This window comes from Falco biarmicus, chromosome 13 (assembly GCF_023638135.1).
Source record: "Falco biarmicus isolate bFalBia1 chromosome 13, bFalBia1.pri, whole genome shotgun sequence".
Taxonomy (NCBI): domain Eukaryota; kingdom Metazoa; phylum Chordata; class Aves; order Falconiformes; family Falconidae; genus Falco; species Falco biarmicus.
Genome location: NC_079300.1, coordinates 1,330,660 through 1,351,369, shown reverse-complemented (window position 1 = coordinate 1,351,369; position 20,710 = coordinate 1,330,660). Strand labels below are relative to the sequence as shown.

At 40.5% G+C, this 20,710-nt stretch overlaps 1 protein-coding gene across 1 annotated transcript in view; it reads right to left on the bottom strand.

Annotated features, from left to right (window-relative positions):
• Window positions 1-20,710, bottom strand: part of ARHGEF26 (Rho guanine nucleotide exchange factor 26) — a 58,357-nt gene that overhangs the window by 27,625 nt on the left and 10,022 nt on the right. Inside the window, exons 4-5 of the mRNA XM_056357997.1 lie at window positions 19,842-19,898; window positions 15,969-16,129 (exon numbers count right to left, since the gene is read on the bottom strand). Coding sequence (XP_056213972.1) covers window positions 15,969-16,129; window positions 19,842-19,898 — 218 coding nt within the window. The remainder of the gene's footprint in view (window positions 1-15,968; window positions 16,130-19,841; window positions 19,899-20,710) is intronic.

Genomic DNA, 20,710 nt, shown 5'->3' with positions numbered 1-20,710 from the left:
AAATGTTCAATGAAATAAAGCTCTGTGTGACTGCTAAACGATGAACAAAACCAATACACAGCAGGCTGAGCTGGACATGGTGCTCATGTGCCATATGCTCCAGTCTGCCACCGACACCAAACACAGATTGGAAACAGGGAAAATGGGAACAGAAACCAAAACCCTGTGCTGACTTCTTACCCTAAACATGCCTGCTCTAAGAACTGCCCTATCATTTGCCCTCTGGTCCATATATGCAAGTCTCTTTGGCCTCTGAAAGCTTTCCAATCCTCCCTGCATTTTGAATTTTACCAGAAAACAAAATCATTTACTTCCACAATGCTCATTAGAAGTACTTTACAGTTTGGGGTATAAGAGCTCATGCAGATCAGCTATTGCAGGTCATTAGAATTACCTACACTGGCACGCCAACGTCAGTGCAATCCTTAAAAACGCAGAAGCTGCTGCAACCCATACACTGATCTTGCCTTCAGCCTCTATACTGAATAGCGAATGCTGTACCACTTAAAGGATGACGCACCTATGTTGAGTTAAAAGTCGGGAAGTGTCCAAGGACCCTTATTGCCACATGACGGATGCACAGACTGCTAAGTCCTTGTGTTGGTTATCTTTAGAAGGGACATTTGGTCTTAGATTCCTGTTGTACATGCAACGTGGTGAAGATGGAGACTTTAAACGTGACCGCTAAGGAATAAGAGTCTGTGCAGAGACAACTCCTCAAGGACATTGCGCAGGCACGAGATATGTAAATGAATTCTCAGAATTGTAATGAATATATAAACAATTTCTTGGAAAACTAATGAATAGGTCTGAGTAGCTTGTATAAAGGGGGGACTGAAAAGTCCCCTCAGTGTGCATGACTTTGGTGGAGCGATCCCCCATGCACCCAGCGCTCCAGAATAAAGATAACCTCTGCTCGCCTGCATATTGCTGACTGATTCTTCAAATCAATACAGGATGAGTCCCTCAAAGAATCCTGAACTCCCTAGAGTAAACCAGCTAACAAAAAAGTTCTCTTATAGCACAGGGGAAAAAAAAGAAAAAAAAGCTAAAGTATTTTGAAATGTTTTATTTCAGCCCTTTATTACATTATCTAATTACTAACACTGGCTCTTCAAAATCCTTCTTCTTGCAGCATTTCCTTTTTTTTTTTCTTTTTTTAAAGTGCACCACCAGTGTTCTCCATAGTTTGTTTTACAAACAAACCTCAAACATGTAAGAGGAGGACAACAGGATGAACAGAGACTTGCCATGCAAGTGTTTAACAACACGGGTAAACCAAAACGAAGACATTTTTTCAGGGGTGCTTAGAAGCAGCTGCCTAAATTGAGTGGTTGCCAGAGTCTGTCTCAATCACACAGAATAATCAAGGGGTGGGGTGTTTTGTTTGGGATTTTTTTGTTTAGTTTTGTTTTTTAAAGGTCTGACACTAACTGCAGATTGCACTGCAATGTTTATCAGTATTATCATTTAATGAAAAACAGGACACTGCCTACAGACACACCTAATGCTGTCTACTACAGTGCACAGTTCTCTCCTCACTCTTCCCCTTTAAGCGGTGCCACAAAATTTTCCAATAGCCTGGCTGCTTCGTGCAGGCAGCCCTCCAGCAGCCTTCTGTCCTCCACCCATCTTATTTCAAAGCACAAAATATTTCAAGTTGTCGCTGGCTTGCATTATGCTACATACTTGGTTTTTTAGTGTCAAGAGCAGCACTAACTGGCAAAGCACACAAAGTTGCTATAAGATCTCATACGATCATGGACAAGTACTACAGTTAACAGTTGCCTGAAATTTCACTGGCACTGGCATCCAAGAAGGAAATAAAAAAAAAAAATTAAAAAGTTTCCAAGTTACACAGTCTACAATTTCTCACGAACCAGATATCAACCGCTGACCACCACTGGCTGCAGACAACTGCAATTCATTTCTACTCTACTCAGACATGTTTATAGTTGGGAGAACTCGTCGGTGCGCTGCCAATTTACTCTGCTCAGGAAATTAGGAAATACAACATTTCTTCCTGCTGTATATGTTATGGCACGCTGACAGGGTGTGTGACCATGCTGGGTTACAACTTCCACTTTTAGAATCTATCCAGTCACAGTCACTGTAAGGAACAGTAGAAATCTTGGATAGTAATTTTTTTTTTTTTTTAAGACAATAAAAAGAGAGGGACAGAGAGAAGCAGCATTCCCAAGTACCACCCTCCACAGAACGTACTATTACCTCTGGAAACCATGCATCAAAGTTTGATTAAAAGGTTGTCTTTTTTTGCATCCATCTGCTAATTACAATATCAATCAGTGATAGACGCATCATAAAAACCTTTTTCTTAAAATTTTATGACAGAATCTCTCAAAGATCAGTACTGAGTGCCTGAGTGATTATATTCAATATAACCAACTACAAATCGGTTGCACTGTGTAACTGGCTTTTTTTGCTTAATATCAAAAAGATTTATTTAAAGCATCTGTTTCTGGTAAATCCAAAACTTTCCTGGTTAAAGTTAGATCCAATTCAGTGAAAGTCAAACAGCATCACAAGACAGTATTTGATCTCCCTCATCTTGCCCTTATGTTGTTTAAAAGAAACATCCAATTTGTAATACTCAGGCTCCCCCTCCCCTAAAGGCTACGTGCCAAATTTAGAAATACAGGTTTAACTCATATCCTGCTTGTTTCTTTTTATAGCACAGGATCTAGAAACACCAGAGATCTCACCAGTACTGGACTTTGCCCATCTCTAAGACAAGAGTTTCCTCAAAGTTTTGGTGGGTCCTGTTAAGGGTGTTCCCATGTCCTTAGGTAGATTGTTAACAAGCTGGTAATTGCCACCAGGAACAACATCCTAACAGGCTTACTCGGGCAATTTTCTTAACCTGTTTTTTTCTACTCATTAGCACTGCTTTAATCAATGACTGATACCCACAACTTTCTCAAAAACTCAAGTTAATTCAGCTGTACAAACACAAACGTGCAGTGGTACACGCACAGTTACAAACAATTCCTACAATTCCCCTTTATAAGGCCTCAACAATGTCTCATTCCCAACTGCAAAACTCCCATCAACAGAGTTCTACTTAAACAGGTGCCATGAACCATTCTGGGCAACATTTCTTCTCAACATTTACTCTCCCATCACCCCTAAATAAAGGTATTAGCTGGGCAAGGCTTACATTCACATGAATACTACATCTTGCTATCTGAATATTCCAGAACTAAATTGTACTGAATTAAAAATAATTCCAATTAGGCAGATAAAAGAGATTTTTAAATCAGCAGTCAAAAAACAATTATCTTACAGAATCAATTATTATCTGGGAGCAAGTAGCATGTAGAACCAAATGACAGCACGTAAAAGGAATATACAGAAGGGTCAGAGCTACTGCAAAAAAATTAACAGTTTATTTACGTCAAGGGTCACTACAGAAGACAAGTGACAGCAAAGCCTTTGCGGTGAGTGAGACTAGGAAAGAGCAAGCGTGGTAGAAGATCTGTCAGAAACCAAAGTAACTGGGGAACACCAAAAGCCCCCAGAATGAGGTGATCAGCACCTGAGAGCAATAAGATTTATGAGGTCATTTTATTCTGTTTGCAAAACGACAGAATACATGCAACAGCACTACTAGGCTGGCGAGAGGGACAGATGGCACGGCATCCTTGTGGGTTTGAACACGGGTCATTACGTAGCGATCGAATGCAGGTTCTCAAACATTTATCTGACTTTTTCTACTGCCAGCGGGTTCATGCAGCTCTCTGTTGCCTGCCATGCTGGACAGTGCTGTTGCTCCTCTGGCCAACCCCACACTCACTGAAAGCATCAGTCCATGACCAAAGCTGTTCAGTATATGGAAGCCAACTGCAGTCTGGCTTGCAGTTCGCTTATTTCAAAGTTCATTATTATTACTGTTCTTGCTTAATGTTTTTAAGTCATAATGACCTGTATGTCTGGCATAAAAAAGATTATAATGCGGATTTAGCTTCATAGTGGTGTTGCTGCTGACAACATTACTGCCCACTAACACAAAAAGCTGCTGCTGGAATGGAAGCAAGTACAATTTAGCTGCCTCCTCTTAGCAAGAAGGGAGCTGACAAAACAACTGCTAATTTCTGATAACTTCACATCAAAGTAATAAAAATTTCTGATCAGCCTCTCCAAATCTGTATCTTCTCATCAGGAACAAAAGCTTAACATCTGCATTACAGATCTGGGTTGGTTTTGTTTGCTTTTGATTGTTTTTTGTTTGGTTTGTTGGGGTTTGGTTTGGTGTTTTTGTTTGGGGAGGGGGGGTGGTAAAATAAGGCTTTCCACAAAAAATTTTATGCTGAATCAGAATCAGAGCTCTTAGCAAAACAATGGCTGCAAAGAGGGCATTTAAAGTGAGGGACTGCATCCACAGGCCTTTGAAATAATTTGTTTGTTACAGGGGTTAACCTTAAGTAATGGAAAACAATAATACATACACACAATACACACAATACATGCACACACATCTATTTATAATGCCTAACACCACAAAGCTAATAGCCCATAAAAATACCTTTTGTTAGGCAATATCCACTGAGCGATTACAAAGCCAAACAAGGGGGGTGGGGGGTGGGGGGAAGGGGGTGGGGAAGACCCTGACAGCATATTCATTCACTCTTCAACAAAGTGGCACAACTGTCAGGGAGCCTCCCCCCCATGTCACTGCCCCAACGGTAAGCTGCCTGCCTTTTCAACTCTGCACAGCATTCCGGCAGAAATCCAGAACAACAAAACGGCCGTGGCAACCCTGCCAATATATTTTGTTACAGTGAGATTCTTCAGATAGCAGGTAAGTGCTCACAGCATCTAGCTCAATGGATGCATTTCAGAAAAACAGATCTTGATTCAGCTGATTAATACCCACTGACGAATGAACACACAAAGAATGCTCTGTGGCACCAGAAATGTAAATCTTTCTGATCAATGAGGACATCGCAACAGGAGTCTTCATTTTAAAAACCTTTCCCATGCCAAACAAAGTAACGCTTTTTACACTACCGAGAAGCAGCAGGGTACTGTAGAGGAATTTTTAAAGGACCTCGGTCCTTTAAAAATTCCTCTACAGGGTACTTCTGCCTGTCTCCACGAGTCTGAAAAGTTACCTACATACTCACCTGTCACAGAACAAAAAGATCTCTTGCATGTCACAATTTTTAAGCCATTTTGTGAAGCTTTCTAGCAACAAGGATGAAGACTTTCCCCATGTATATACCCACTAGAACGGCCACACCAACACACACAGCAAGCAAAGACCTCAGAGAAGGACTGGACACGTCCCACCCCTCAGCCCTGGGCTGTCACCTCTAACCCCTAGCTCCGAACAGCCACCTGTGGGCAAATACCGACGCTGCTGCATGCAGGAGAGCTAATCAGTCCTGCTATCTGGGAAGAAATTTCTGTTAATATAAAAACTGAACCATACACAAATACAAACTAAGCACTGCTGAGTCTTGAGGGAAGCGAAATCAGCCAGGGAACTCTCCAGCACAGTCTAGAAATAATGGTGATTTACAGAGCGCTCAGGAAACTCTTCAGAGAAAGTCTGGCATTTGTCATCTTGTTTCCAACTACAACCCCCCACCCGCTCCGCCAGGCTCCTGCCCCACCTCCCCAGAGCCCAATGGGCACAGCCCCACAGCAGCTCCGGGTTCATCTCTGCCCCGGGGCAGCCCTGTCAGGCTGGCAGCTGCCTGGCTTCGGCAGCTGAGGGCACACGGGTTCGAAGTGCAAGTGTGCTCCGCGCCCTGCGCCAGCGCCGTCTGAAGGAGAGCAGCAATGCCCGTCACCAGCAAGGCCAAGGGGCAGGACATGCGACACTGCACACCTTCAAATGCTGCTGGATTCCTCCTTGTGCCATCACAGGCACTTCAGCCTCTTTCCTACACATTGGTAGCAGTTACCTGGGGCAGCAAACTATCACACATGCTAGAAGGTAGGGAGAAAGTTGCAGGTTTTGATACTGCTGCACATAAAGCTGCTTTTCCTATAAAATGTATAAATAAACACCTGTATACACAATGTTCATGTTGATACAGCCACACCTATAGCAGAAGTTACAGCACAACACGCAGGAGGCAACATTTCCTAGGTGTAAACACTGCACAGACCTGCCTTGCTGTTGGCAAAGTAATGTGGAACAACATAACCTAACTCATTACCTGCAATGAGAGCTTTCTCCTCACGAATTTCAAGTTGAAAATCTCATCTAAACAAAGCACACCAACCAACAATACATGAGAGGAGCCAAGGGAACACCTGTATCTCTACCACCATGACAGCACTTCTAGACTTAACAACTCTGTGCCTTTTACACATGGAGGGCAACAGCAGTTCTCTGAAACAAGACTGACATCTTGAAGACTTCTCAGTCTCAACCAAGAAAGGCTGCTTTGTCACTCCTTATCGGTCTCTGCACAAGGAAAGCAGAGATGCAAGGTCGGGAACTGTTGGACATCCATCCACTTTACTACCAGAGAAATATGCAGATAAATAGCTTCCCTCTTCCTGCAGCAACAGTGTCTCTGGAAACTGGTGAAAGATTCGTAAGCTGCTGCTAGAACAAGCCCTGCAAGACCAACCACAAAGCACAACTGCTTGATGGGATCTGTGTGAGCACTAAGTTTCAGATGCTCACGACAGTGATGCTCTGCAGGAAAGGATGCGTAAACACCTACTGGATAAATAGTTTTTGGGTTACAGCTGGAAGGCTTTAAGTATTTTTGTTCTACTGTCCTTAAGCACAAATATTCTCATAAAGAACTCCCTATGCAGAGGTTCGGCCACAGAAGAAGAGCCAGAGGTTCCACGAAGTGCATTACAAATGCTGCTGTGCAATTAGTTTTTTTAACAGAGAATATGTTTTTACAGAATATAGGAAGGGGTTGCAGTACAAGTAAGTACTGTGGCAGATGGCAGCTTCATCCATAGTTACGGCAATGCCAGCTTCGACAGCTCCTGTCCAACTTACTCATTCCTTTTCCTACCATGCTCTTTCAGGTACATCAGCACAGCTGCTCATGGGCTGAGAGCTGATGAGATCTGGAAGCTGCTCTGATGGGGATGCAAAGGAGGCAAGAGAAAAAAACCTCTGACCAGGTTTGCTTTGCAAGTTATTTTTCAGCTGTATCTCATCTGGCTGGTAGTTGGCTGACCTGAGGGAGTAATGGAGGAGGCGGGAAAACTCCAGGCACCACCAGCACCAAAACTACCCCTTTTACATCAGAGTGCAAAAAATAAAAGGATACAAATAAACTCTACTACGCTGGTCCTACAGCAGCCCTCTACAACAGAGGGGGCTGTTACAACTCTTTGGGTTAAACTCACAGTTTTAAGGCCATTCATCTAGAATATGGTTTCAATCCTTGTTTCAAACAGTATTTAATCTCAAAATGAGTTATTTTTATTTGATGCCAAAACTATCTGTTGCTGGATAACACAAACCATCTTAAGTCACTGGTGAAGGAAGGCAGGGGGGTTGGGTGGTTAACGTTAAAAACAGTCATTTAGAAGACAATTAGGTAGAGAAGTATCAGTTCTTAGGCTGAGGACCTCAGCTAGAGAAAGAAGTATCTCCAAAAGTACTTGAGACAGAAGTAAAGGAAAAACTGACCACGAAATCCTAACGACTGGCAGAAGAGTTCTGAAAAGTAATCTAATCAGAAGAGGAAAGGTTCTAAGGGGACCTGACGGTGAGTCTCTCCTTGGAAGAATCTGGGACACTGAGTTACATACCATCTGTGCTGCATTTCCACAGGAAGATAAATTGACAGTACAGCGCTTCAGTCATATTTTTTTCAGAAAGGACACAAAGACAATTAATTTGTCAACATAATTTTGGCAGTAATGCAACACATGAAGAATACAGAGAGGACAGCATGCAGATTAAGTTTTGAATACAAGTATAGATAGGCTAGAAAAAACATCACCTCTTTCTAGAGAATTCTAGTAAAACAAGTACGATTCTAATGGCCACTATTCAATAATACTGTTTCTGTAAATTTAAAATAGAAATTGAGTTACCTTTCAGCTGACAAACACCATTGATGTCATCCAGCAACCACAATTAAAATCCAGTAAAAATGCACACCCACCATCATGCAGCTGAGATGGCACAGCAACTGTACCACTGTAACCAGCATCTCACAGCCTCGGGTGCTTTGCAGTTGTTTTTACTGAACCCTTTCCCCCTGAAATATACACTATTCCGCAACATTTGCTGTCAGTCCAGTTCAGGCGAGAAGGAAACAGAATCATGTTTTGCAGGAAAAAAAGGAACCAGAGACAGCATTACACAGCACAGGCTGCCAAGGCCTCAAGAGAAAACCAGAGTAGCACAGAGAACAGCCAAGTGGTTCACAGTGCAGCCAGTATCCTGTGCCTTTTCAGGTGAGCTCAACCCCACCACAACAGTTTAAATCAACCCCTACCACAGACGAGGGTTGAGCAGGACTGTTCTTAGTTCTTTCCTCACCTGGCATGCAAATGCTTGAGAATATTGTCATCATATTATTTCAGAGAAGTTAAGGGGAAAAAAGAATGCATTGAAAAACGACCTTGATTTACTGCAGAAAATTCTTGAGTAAAACTCATCAGAAGAATGGGTTCCCCCTACCCTTCAGGCAGTACTGCAGTTTGTGATGAGAGGACCTTCATCTGTTGCTTGTGATCTGGGCAAACAGTAGTCATTTAGGTTTTGATTACGCGGCAAAAAGAGCTGATCAATACAGGATACATCTACACTGCCAAGTAAGAAAATCCTAAAATCCAAACAAGATACTTAATCTAATACTTCATCATGTAATCTCTTTCAGAAACAATGCCCTGAAGGGTCTACTCAGAGCAAAGCAGGAGGTGGCAGCTCCAGGGATCTGGAAAACACTGGCAATTCGGTTGGTTGGTTTTTTTTTTCTTTCAAACGTAATCCAGCTACATAGTGTCTATTTTAATTAGCAAAGTAAGTTAAGACAATCATCAACATGATCTGAAGTTCTCCTTAAAAAGATCACACCAGCTAGTACAATTTTAAATGGATTAAACCGTGACTATACAAAGCTTGACACAACTTTTCAAGATCTGCTGGGTAGAACACCATGGAGGCAAGGTGCTAGAGAGAAACAAAACCATGGTTACACAGTCAGCATGTAAATGACTCCTGGGACACAGAAGATTTTCTGAAGAAATACAAGTTTTATGCAACTAATGTTTACACTTCATATATCCGGCAGGGGGGATATAACTGCATAAATGCAGTTTAAGGTTTATGTTTATGTTGGTGTTTCTTGAAGATACTGTACAGTCCACGTGACAAAGTAAAGCAAGTTTATTCTAGCTTCTAGTCCCATCTAGCTTTAATAGCTGGCTTCAGGCTGAAGCTAAACCCATTGGTAACAGAGACACAACTGCAAATGCCCTCCACCAACACTTTCTGCGCCACACACAGCGTTACTGAAGACTCTCAGACAGCCTCTCCAAAAGTCATTTTTTACAACACCTCTGAGCAGGCGTGAAGGCAAAGATAAAGATGCCTGAGCAGAGACTGTGAAATCTAACACACGCTATATTTAATTTCACGGAGGGTCACACAAGTCTGAGACAAGCAAACCGTGAATAGATTCAGTTTTCTTTGCGATTAGCTGGCATTCCTACAGAGGGGCACCTGAAATGGAAAACACTGACAGCCTGACAGCTTGAGCAGGACTCTACACAGGACAGAGGGGAACGTACAGAAAAACACTTCTGTCCACTACTCTAAACCAGTGTTTTAATATAACACTAACTGTTTCAGAAAATCTTTTCAGAGTTAAACCCATCCCTATTGGCAACCCCCCACAGCTCACTATCAGCAGTATCTTGGGCTGAGAAACTCTTCCATAGGTGCTAGCCAAAAAACCACTTCCCTGCTTTGGTCACCACTGTGGCTGCAGGTGACACATCAGAGCTACAGGAAAGGAAAGCTCTGGGATCAAAGTCTGGGTTACCAGGAAGGGCAGCGCAGCAGCAGAGGGAAGAACAGGCTCACAAACAGTGTCATCATTCTCCAGTCACTGTGGCAGAGTCACTGTCCAAATATGTTCCTGTTGCATCCTCCTCCTACACGTAGCAACAGCTGGCAACAGTTCAGTCTATTTGTACAGCACGAAAATACACATGAAGGTGATGCATGCAGATCTCTGAGTTCAGGGTATTCTTTTCAGTATGTTTAAGTGAATAAGCTTACTCTATTTTCTGGGAAACTATATTTTCTTCAAGGGCACTTTTTGTATAGGTAATTGCCAGGTATTTACTAAATTAAGTATTACACAATGCATATATGTATATGTACAAAAAATTCTAAACTTGTTCAAAAAAAAGAAACCATTCTTTCTCTTAAGTTCTGTTCACACAAGGAAATGAATGGAGGGAAGTATGATTCTGTTCAGATTTGTTGTTCCTGAGTGTTGAAGTCATATCTAATCTTGTCTCCAATAAGGAAGCTAAACTATAAAAGAACAATCACTGGGTCAGGAATGCAAGTACCAGCTGCGTATTATTTTAAAGCTGCGGTCTACCAACACTGCTAGTCATTTGCAAAGACACAGTGCAAGTCAACTCAGAGTTATTTCAGCTGCCAGAAGAACCCTCTGAACAAGTACCTCCTAGATATTCAAGCCAAAGAGTTCAGCAATGAGTGCTGATGCCAGAATGAACCATGAAGGAAGCAATCTGAGGAAACACAAGGATAAATGCACTGTCTCAAGTCATCAATATGATGCAAATCCACAAACGTGTTCTATGGGCACATAAATTTAAAGAAAAAATACAGTATTTTGCACTCACTGCTCTACAATACTTCCTCCAGAATCCCTGGAATCTCCTGACAATCAAAAAAGGCCCCATCAGTAGTAAAAGCAGATTATTCAGCTAGGCTGGGAGAAAAGCAAAAACCGCAAATGAGGGAGAAAAGCAAAAACCACAAATGATAAACGTAGCCATGCTCTGCAACACCTCAAGAACCCAAGCATCACCTGTGGTCAAGTGCTCACCAACATCTGCCATGGGTACCAGTGCTCACCAGCATCAGCTTCTGCACAGAGCCACAGACACCCCACATCCTGCTTCCACATCATTTGGGAGGATTTTCCCCCCCATTTGTTCCCATTACTCTGTCCAACATAACCAACATCACTCAGACTTACTGATAAGGAAGCTGCTTATCCGTGTCACAATGTCCCAGTATGAACATCTTTGAAAGGGCAGAGAAATTCTCCCCCAGAATATACCTCAGTGCCACTTCACCAACACAGTAACCACATGCAGCTGGGTGCCCTCAAGACATTACTCAGCTTTCTTCAAAAACTGCTAATGGCCACAACTGGGATAAAACACCGAACACAGACTAAGTTTATCAGTCTAGACCAAACAGGAAAAAAGGATGTTAATGATTTATACCACTGTCACCTGGAGATCAAATTGGTGATCTGTAACTTAGGAATAATTCTCTATCATTGTAGTTCACCTGAATCACCCAGGGTCTACTCACTGTATTTAAGTTTTTATTTTTACTTTTTTTGTTTTATGTGGGTTTGGGGTTGGGTGGTGGTGGCGTTTGCAATCTTCTAAAGAAAGTGAGCAACAGAACTCTGCATTCTCTAAAAGTAATCTATTTAATGTCTAGTTAACTGATTCAATACACACACTCCTTAAATAAACACTACGACTGTATTTTCCTATGGAAAAAGATGAAGCTGGATCATTTAAGGTATGCTGGGAAGAGGTGAAACATGAACCTGATTTACAAAACAGTCCTAGGAGAAAGCTTACCTGGCTCCTAACTTATATTCACACATACAAAATTAAATTGAAGATACTCAGATAAGACGTTAACCTACCTCACAAACCCACACAAGCTTCACTACCAAAGTCAAGACAGAGTTTAAAAAGTCAGACCTGTCAAAACATTTTTTGTTCCTGCTTTTCCCTGCTAATCTTGTGATACTCTGTAAGCTTTTTGCCTTTCGCTGACCTAATGGCAGACAGAAACAATGCTAAAGCTTTCCTTTCTCCTATAAATTTGCTGATTTGACCCGTCAGACCAATTGTTCTTCAAGGCATTTCACCAATTTCCCTGTAACTCCCCTTTCCCAAGCCAAGCTCTTGGGAAACTGACCTCTTTTGCACTGCATACTGAGACTGGAGAGTTTTTCTCACTAGTAAGATAGATTGCACAGTATTCTCAGACTACACAAGCACAGCACACAACTTTTACTGCTGAATAAGCTGGCCTATGGCATCCTCCATCACATCTCTAACAGCTTGCACTGACTCAGGTTGCAATTTGTGGGATTTTGTGTTCGATCAGTTATGAATTCCCCTATTACACATACAGGCAAATCCGCAATAAAAACCTTAAGCTTTCTGAAGCCACCTTACAAGACATTTTCATAAACAAACACATTGTATGCTGCACAAATTATTCAGATCAACTCTTCTGTGTTACAGACATTCCAATAAGCTCCCAAAAGCAGAGGCTGTCTTTGCTGTCTGTACTCTGCTTCTCACAAAGGCAGCTTTGTTCCATCAGAAATGGCCTTGTCATGCATCAGAAGCATATCTTGGCATTTCTAGAGAGTTTCCATTAAACATGTTCCAAGTCAAAGTTCCTAGATATAAGCTTTAAGCAATTTTGACTAAAGATAGTATTTTTATCAGTTCATGTTCCTCAGCTCACCAAACCTTTGTCTGAGCAACCAAAACCACTGATAAAAATATGTTTGAGTACAAGTGTGGTTAAGTAAAGGAAAGGTTGCCTAAAATACAGCATAACGGAACAGATCTTCAACTTTATTGCAAATTTATAACAAAAGCTTGAAAATGGGAAGCAATAGTTTGGAGATACCAAGAAAAAGGCTTCTGTTTTAAAATCACTTTCGTTATTTACACAAATGAGGTTGTGAAAAGCAGCACAAAGTTTTGTTATAGTTTAACAGTATTGCATAACTCGGGAAATAAAGTATGTTTTCATTTAAGCTTAAAAAGGAGTTACAAATTCTGGTTTTACTCCAAGCTATAAAACCCCCAAGTTCTTAAACCGTTAAGACTTCCCAAACAAGAAAGAATTAAGATTATAATTTTAGGATAGTGTAGTATTTTTCCATTCTCCCACCACGCCCCCATCCCACTTCCTCTGAAGACTGTTAATCAAAAGGGTTGTAAGAATTCCCCTAAAAATATTGCTTCCCCCACCTCCATCTCTGCTTTAATTATTTTAAGTAAGAAATTTAAAAGTGGATTTAAGTGACTTGGAAGGCTTATTCAACAGAGGGAAAAAACCAAACACACATCTGTTCACACAGCTATTACTAGTATGGTCAGCTGTATCTTAGAGAAACAATCCAAAGGAAAGGCAACGTCTGCACACCAATTAAACCTTTGATTTCTATTAAGCCATCTAAAAAAGATGGCAATCACCCTCTAATATATGACGGTCCTGTGACATCAATGTTTGTCTAACAAAAAACAGGCTCATGACACTTTTACAGTTCACATTTTGTCTAAGGAGAAGACTGTAAATTCCTTGAAAATAAGGTCTTTGTTAACCTGCACTCACTGAGAACACTACTGTCACACCACTCTCATTCCTGCAGTAGCTGTGGATTCAGACAATATCCAACTTCTGGCAAAAGACCTCAACTATGAGAGAAACAAAAGGGAACAGGGAGATGGAGAAATGATTGTACACCCAATAAGTCCAAATATACACCTGTTCTGTATCTCCTAAATTAGGTATGCACTTGACACCATACATTAGACACTCTCACATGTATGCTCCATGAAACTAAATCTTATTACAGCATAAACTTCAGAAGACAAAGTCAAACTGCTGCACAAAGAGGTAAAATTCCACAGACTTCACGGGGTTTCAGAGCAATAGAAGCAAGAAAGGCCATTACCATGACTGTGAACATAAAACTTGAAAAGTTCCACAAAGTTAAATACAGGTTTAACGCTAAAGAATTCAGAACATCACAATTTCTACAAGAAGGAAACAAAAAAAAAAAAAAAAAAAAAAAAAAGCTGAAAAGGTAGGAAGGTCTGGCTCCAGAAACATTCCCAGCCTGAAAGATTCCTTATCCAACCATTAGCCCCATTTCTGAAACGATGCTAGTATTTTTCTGTTCCACAGGTAAAGAGAGAGACATTTAAAGCTGTACAGTGCTATAGTTATGATCAATCAGTATCTTAACTAGGCCATCTGCATCCTTTAGCCATTGTGCTTGAATTCAAACTGGAAATAAGGTCTATGAAAGGAAGCACTGACATTTTTATTTTTTAGTTATGTAGACCCCAGTAATTCACCTGCTGTTACTACTATTAACCAGGCTAAATAATGTACAAATTGAAACAAAGCAAAGCCTCATTAAACAACTGTTTGAAGTATTCATACCCTGCAGTACACCGTGAGTGCACATACATATGCATGTCCTGTATTAAATAATCCTGGCAGTAATTACCAACAATCATACAACAGACTTTTCAGCGTTTGTATCATGTAAGATCTGACATTTCCTTTTTGTAGTGTGCCTGTTTTTCTTGTTATTGACTTTGTACCAAAGGAACTTATATAATAAAAACAATAAAAAGAGCACAGCAGATCATCTTCTTTTTAACAGAAATACATGTCTCTGGTGTCAGGTGCTATGGTGTGCACAGCACTGTTCATAAACAGCAAAATGCCTACGCTGTTTACATAAAAGATACCACAGCCACACAGTATGCTGCACATTGAGTCCTCAGTAGAAAGTAAACAGTGATTCAACTGATTAAGGAAAACACTGGCAAGAGTCAGTTCTTAAGGGCAAGTATGAAACTCTTGCTCAATCCTTAGCAGTTCAGTAAGGGCAGACCAAGTTTAATTCAACAGACTGTAAAGACTAGGTACAAACGCTTAATGTATCAACACTGAGCTTTGGAGCTGTTTAGATTTGAAGGACGCTTATTTCCACTAAAATACACTATGTTCTTTCCTTCTTACCAATTTTCAGAGAAACTAATACCAAGCCTACCCCATTAAATGGGGCTCCAACATAGTGGCAGGGTGAGTCTGTCAAACTCATGCGGCATGTCCACTGTTGGTCGTACTCTCCATCTTCAAACTAGCACAACAGTTTTGGAAGAAATGGTTACCACTAAAACGGTTACTTGAGATTCCAATAAAAAACTTGCTTTCATGTTCAAACAGGTATTAAAATAACCTGACATCTCCAGTTCAGCCTACCTGCAAGCTCTCCTTACTAAATCATACACGCAGAAAAATAAACAACTTTAAAAATGCAGTGTTCTAGCAAGAAAAGCTAAGATTTTTCCAAATAACAGCAAGATGCTTCAGAGAACAAGAGTGTAGGTAAGGCACAGCTTGAGTCTGCAAATACTACCATATATCTTAGCCAGCACTAACCAAAGTTCTACTATTTAAGGAGCTGTCTGTGAGGTATGTAAGGAAAATATAATCCAAATAAACAGGGGCTTACTCGTATTACGACAGAATCTATGGTCAGCAAAATAAAACCTTAGCTGTTTGTAATATATGATTCTTTAGCACTGCAGAGCACATACTTGGTGCTCTCAAAGAACAGAGAATCAATTTCCATTCTGATTTATTTACAGCTTATAAAAAACTAAGACACTGCATATTAATATGTGCAGCATTTGATTTCTCTTCTTAAATTGTCAGGCCTAAATTTATGCTGAATTTGCTACTTTGCAGCTGTTCCTCTGATGTGTGGTAACACTAAAGACATTATTCTGTACGCTACATTTCATTACTTGTTTGAAATGTTTTTTGACTAGCAGTAATCAGATATAATTTTAAAAAGTAAACAATTTAAATCTAAATTTTAGATTTTATTTCTAATCTAAAATGCGTACTTTTTTTAAATGTAGAAATGCATTGCTACACTTACTTTTTGCTTGCTTCATAAACATCCGTGATATTGGAGAAAAGGTGATGGCTCTCTGTTTTGGTCATCGTAAGGCTCAGTTCCCTGGAATTTTTAAACATCCGGATGAGAATCTCCAAGCTCAGCAAATAAGAATGCTCAGAAGATATCACTTCAAATATTGCCTGCAAAGCAGAGGGGGAAAGAAAAGACTTACTATTGACTACACTTTCTTTTTTTTTTAAAAAAAAAAAAAAAAAAAAAAAGGAAAACGTGGAGGTGGTGTGCAAAGAAAAGTTATTGGATATAAGCTAGAGATTATACCGTAAATATTCATTTCTATGATAGCTGCATCATTTACTTAGAAATAAGTTATTTAATACAACAAAAAAAATTTAAGTGTCTATATTAGACTTTTCAATGCAAGCACAAACAGAGAGTTTGAAAACAAAAAACCAACTGTGATCACTCCCCATTCATACTCCTGAAAGGTGGGGTTTGCGTTTGGTTTTTTTAGCTAAAAAAACCCCAAACATGTCGGTTTTTCTGTGGTCCAGTTGGAAGCTTTGTATCAGTCATACTACTGTTCACCAGCCAGTATTTGCTTTTGCTCTTTTTTAAGCAGAAGCTGCTGCATTATTTACTTGAAAGTGTTCCTGGGTAACAGAACTCTGCTTACTCAAGCATCTGCCAAAAAGCAAAACCCTTTGCAAAATTCAGGTTTTAGTCTTGTATCAGCAGCGATATCTTGGTTACTTTCAAAACATCAAGTTAGGAGCAGGCAGATGAGAAGCTGAGCTATCTGCAACAGGGGCAGGAGCCTAGAGGCAGAGCAGACAGGAGGGGGTAACAGCCACAATCCCCTTTAGTGATTAGCGACCAGACACCAGCCAGGCAGCCCTCCAGTACATTCCCTCACCTTCCACAAACAACTTCTGCTTTATCACCCTACCACTTTCTAAGTAGCCACTGTAACTTCCATCAGCAGGCTGACATACAAAGCAAACTTTTAATGGATTTTGGACTTTGAAATCCACATCTTTGTTCCACTGGAAATTTTCATCTCTCAAATAGAAACCATTTCAGCTTTTAGACACCTTTTGCCTCCCTAGGCTTTATTTGTTGTTAATCTAACAGAGTTCTTGTATGTATATACATGGAAAAAAGTAAATAGTTTTCGTGAACCCTTCTGTCACAAGCTCCACACCAAGTCACATTTGTCATCAGTGCCACATTCCAGGCATTACTAGCACAGAATAATACCACCAGCAGAAGTAATACAGCTTTCTTCTCAATATAGCTAATGGCAATACTTGTGCATATAGTTTCATTAGCTACTTGCAACTAACTTCCCTAAGCATTCTCAAACCAAAGGAGAAATAGATACTTTAAATGCTGCAGTGCACAAGTTAAGTATTTGGAAAGGCTGATGCCCATGGCTCTGCATATACAGAGAGAAACAGAGAGAGTGTCTTGCAGCTGACAGGCTGCAGGAAGAGCTCACTGAGATGGGCTGATGTATGTGCTTCAGAGGAACCCTGCTCCTCCAGGGACAGGTATAAAGTCAAGGGCGACTACAGGCAGGTTGAAGGTGGTCTCCCTGGATATTGCCAGCTGCGACAAACTGTACCGGGAGTGGGGTGGGGGGAGAGCAAAATATTCTGCTGGGAGTATTTGCTCCTAAGATTTCTTAAAACACTTCAAGCCTAGTGAATTCTGGTGGTGTTAAGGTAAGTTTTTCATTAAATACAATTTCTCTTGGGTATCCTGAGACTCAGTGTTCCCAGACTCTGCTTTCAAAATTCCTCTTGCTCTTCTAAAAAAGTCTTCTTCAAAGAACTGAGATTTTAATAATGAAATAATAAGTTCTGGATTTCTTAGAACCTGCTTTAGCTGAAGCCTTCAAGATTTATGCAGTCCAAAGACAACTGCACTCCACAGAAAGCCTACAGGACCGTTATATGTACAAGGAAAGGAAGTCTAATGTACTTATCAGTAGCCTCTGTCTTATTACCTACCTAAAAAGCTGAAGGGATCTTGGTAAGAGACACAGCAGCAGATAGGTTACAGCTACAACATGTTATTTGCAGGAGTGAGTACTGCTGTGCAAGAAGATGCACAAACGTGATGCTTAAAATGACATTACATTGCCTGCTTGCCAACTCCCATCAGCCTCAAGAATCTAGAGCACATATACATAAATCAGCCAAACTCTGGTGGCAAATCTACATCCTGCTTGGCTAACAGAGTGCAGAAAGGTACCTAAAATGGGCATTCTGGCCTCTGCCCAGCAGTTAAGTTTCCAGTCTTCAGTCCAATATATATTTAGACAAAGATGCACATCCATCCATCTCACTAATGTGTTCTGAAAGATGGGATGTGCATGACTGTATGACATTGACATTTAATCAAGGTAGAAAGCAAACAAATTATTTTTCTACAGTGACTATATTACAATGGCAAAAATAATCTAATAGGGTATAAAAAGCAATTTAAAGAATAGATAACGAATAATTGATAAAAGGCAATTTAAAAGAAATACAACAAAAGCACGAGTTGGCAATACAGCTAGGAATATTTATTTAGGCTCTCTCTGCAGGAACAGGCCTCTAACATTCAAATAAAAAACCCTCAGGCTTGAAAACATTTTTTTGGTAACATTAAAAACTTTTCATTTAAAAGGCATCTAAAGAACTTGTTCTCTTTGACAGGATGTAAATATGACTCCCAGAAACATAGACTTAAGGCTCCTAAAGGATATGACTGAAAGAAATGCTTTTGTGTCTTAAAGCTTCCCAGCAGGAGGAGACAGAAAAGCAGAACACATGGCCTGAACTGCTGCACAGCCCCAAAAGATAAGCAAAGAACTGGAACATGATAAAAGACCCCCCAAACCATTGTACAAATCCCACATATGCAATACAAGATGTTTCTGTATTTCACATATGAACACAATAGCTGTAGGTCATGCAGCTAAATTAATATTTGAGGCTTGCTATACACATCTGTGGACTTCACAGAAAACCCCAGTCAGGTCTCACTCGGCTACACTCACTGAGGTATGTCCTGAAGATAATGAAACAACCATGGCAGGTAATGCTACAGTGTTTCTACTGAAAAAAACTTGGGGTTTTTTCCCTATTGAAGGACATACCTCAAGAACTGCAGGTATACAGTTGGCTAGGTCAGGCTATTCTTTTCAACACCTCTCATTCATTTGAAATAGACCCTGTAAGTAAGGAAGGAGGGTAAAGCAGATAAAGGGGACAAAAGGAGCAAAGAGGAAGAGGAAAGTGGATAAAGAGGACAAAAGGAACAAAGGGGAAAGAGACAGAGAGAGAAAAGGTAACTACATCAGTAATTGCTGCTGTTGTCTGTACTGTTGACAGCATGGATGCACCTACTCCATTGCAGAATGAAAGGAAAAAGGTTAGTTACGCCAGCTACACAGTGCTCGCAGGTTCAAATTTGTTCATAGGATTAGTTACAACTAAGAGGCACTGTAAAAAGCTGTTAATTTTTCCTCACTGCCTTTAAAAATGTGCCACCTCCTACCCTCTGTGAATACAAGGTTAATTTTACACCTTCCCCAGCACAGCATGCAGCAGTGCCTGCCTGCTGCTACTGAGTAGCCACCAACCATGCTACATCTGCTGGAGTGAGCGTACCTAGGCAAGAGCTGCAGCGGGTTGGTAGGAGACCTGTGGCAGGGGGTCATGCACATCAGCAATAGACAGGTTTTGTTTATTTATTCTCCCTGAGGAAAGACGGCACTTCACTCTAGGACAGAAAACAGCCCAATGAACTTGCCTTCTTATCAACAAATAGAGTATTTAATCAGGCATGCAGTGCGCCCCTAAACAAGCAACGAGAAAGAATGTTACTTTAAAGGAGTACCTCCTGTCTTTTTCTTTCTTCCTGGCTGATCACTTCAGATAATCCATTCTTCTTCACCTAAAAAATAAATCAGGTTTTTTTAACATGTTTTGTAGAAAAATGTGATTTTTATATATATATATATATGCAGGACTATCAAAATATTGCCCTAAGAATGCAGCTGAAGAATCTATTCATTTCAGAAAGACAGCAGTGAACTAGCAGAAATGAAATAATTTTAAAAAGTTAATAACATCTGTCATTTGACTTACCAAAAGAAGTAAATTTATTTCATTAAAAACTATCCCAAGACACAAACACAGAACTACTGCAGCAAAAGCACGCACAGCTGAATCATGGTGACCCTGTACAACCTCCTTGGATTTCACACACACACAGAAGCATGAAAACTACTTTCTCTTTTTAAGTTAGGTTTCTTGACTGACACATGTACATCACAAGGTTTGTTTTCCGACTTGCCCTGGATAATCTTAGTGCCTTCATTTGTTAAACACCTAAAGGCATAGACAAACTATGTAGACAGGTAGATTGTTGGCCAAAAAATTATTCTGGAGGAGCTCCAGCTTTACTATAAACAACATGGCAAAGTCCTGAGTAAATACCCCAGTATTTCTATCCTCAACCCTACGATGACACCTCCCCCCACCCAGCACCCTACAGCCAAATCAGCCAAGACAAGTTTGCCCCAGCCCTCCGTATGCAACCATCATGAACTCCAGCTGTAGCCATTTTCCACGAAACCTAACAGATGCACTTTCATGCTCCCATTTCTCTTTCAGTCTTTTCCAAAAGCTCCCAATGCACTATCATCATCAGCTTTCTCTTCTTACTCCACTTGTTCCCTGGAATTTTAGAGGATGTATTATTCC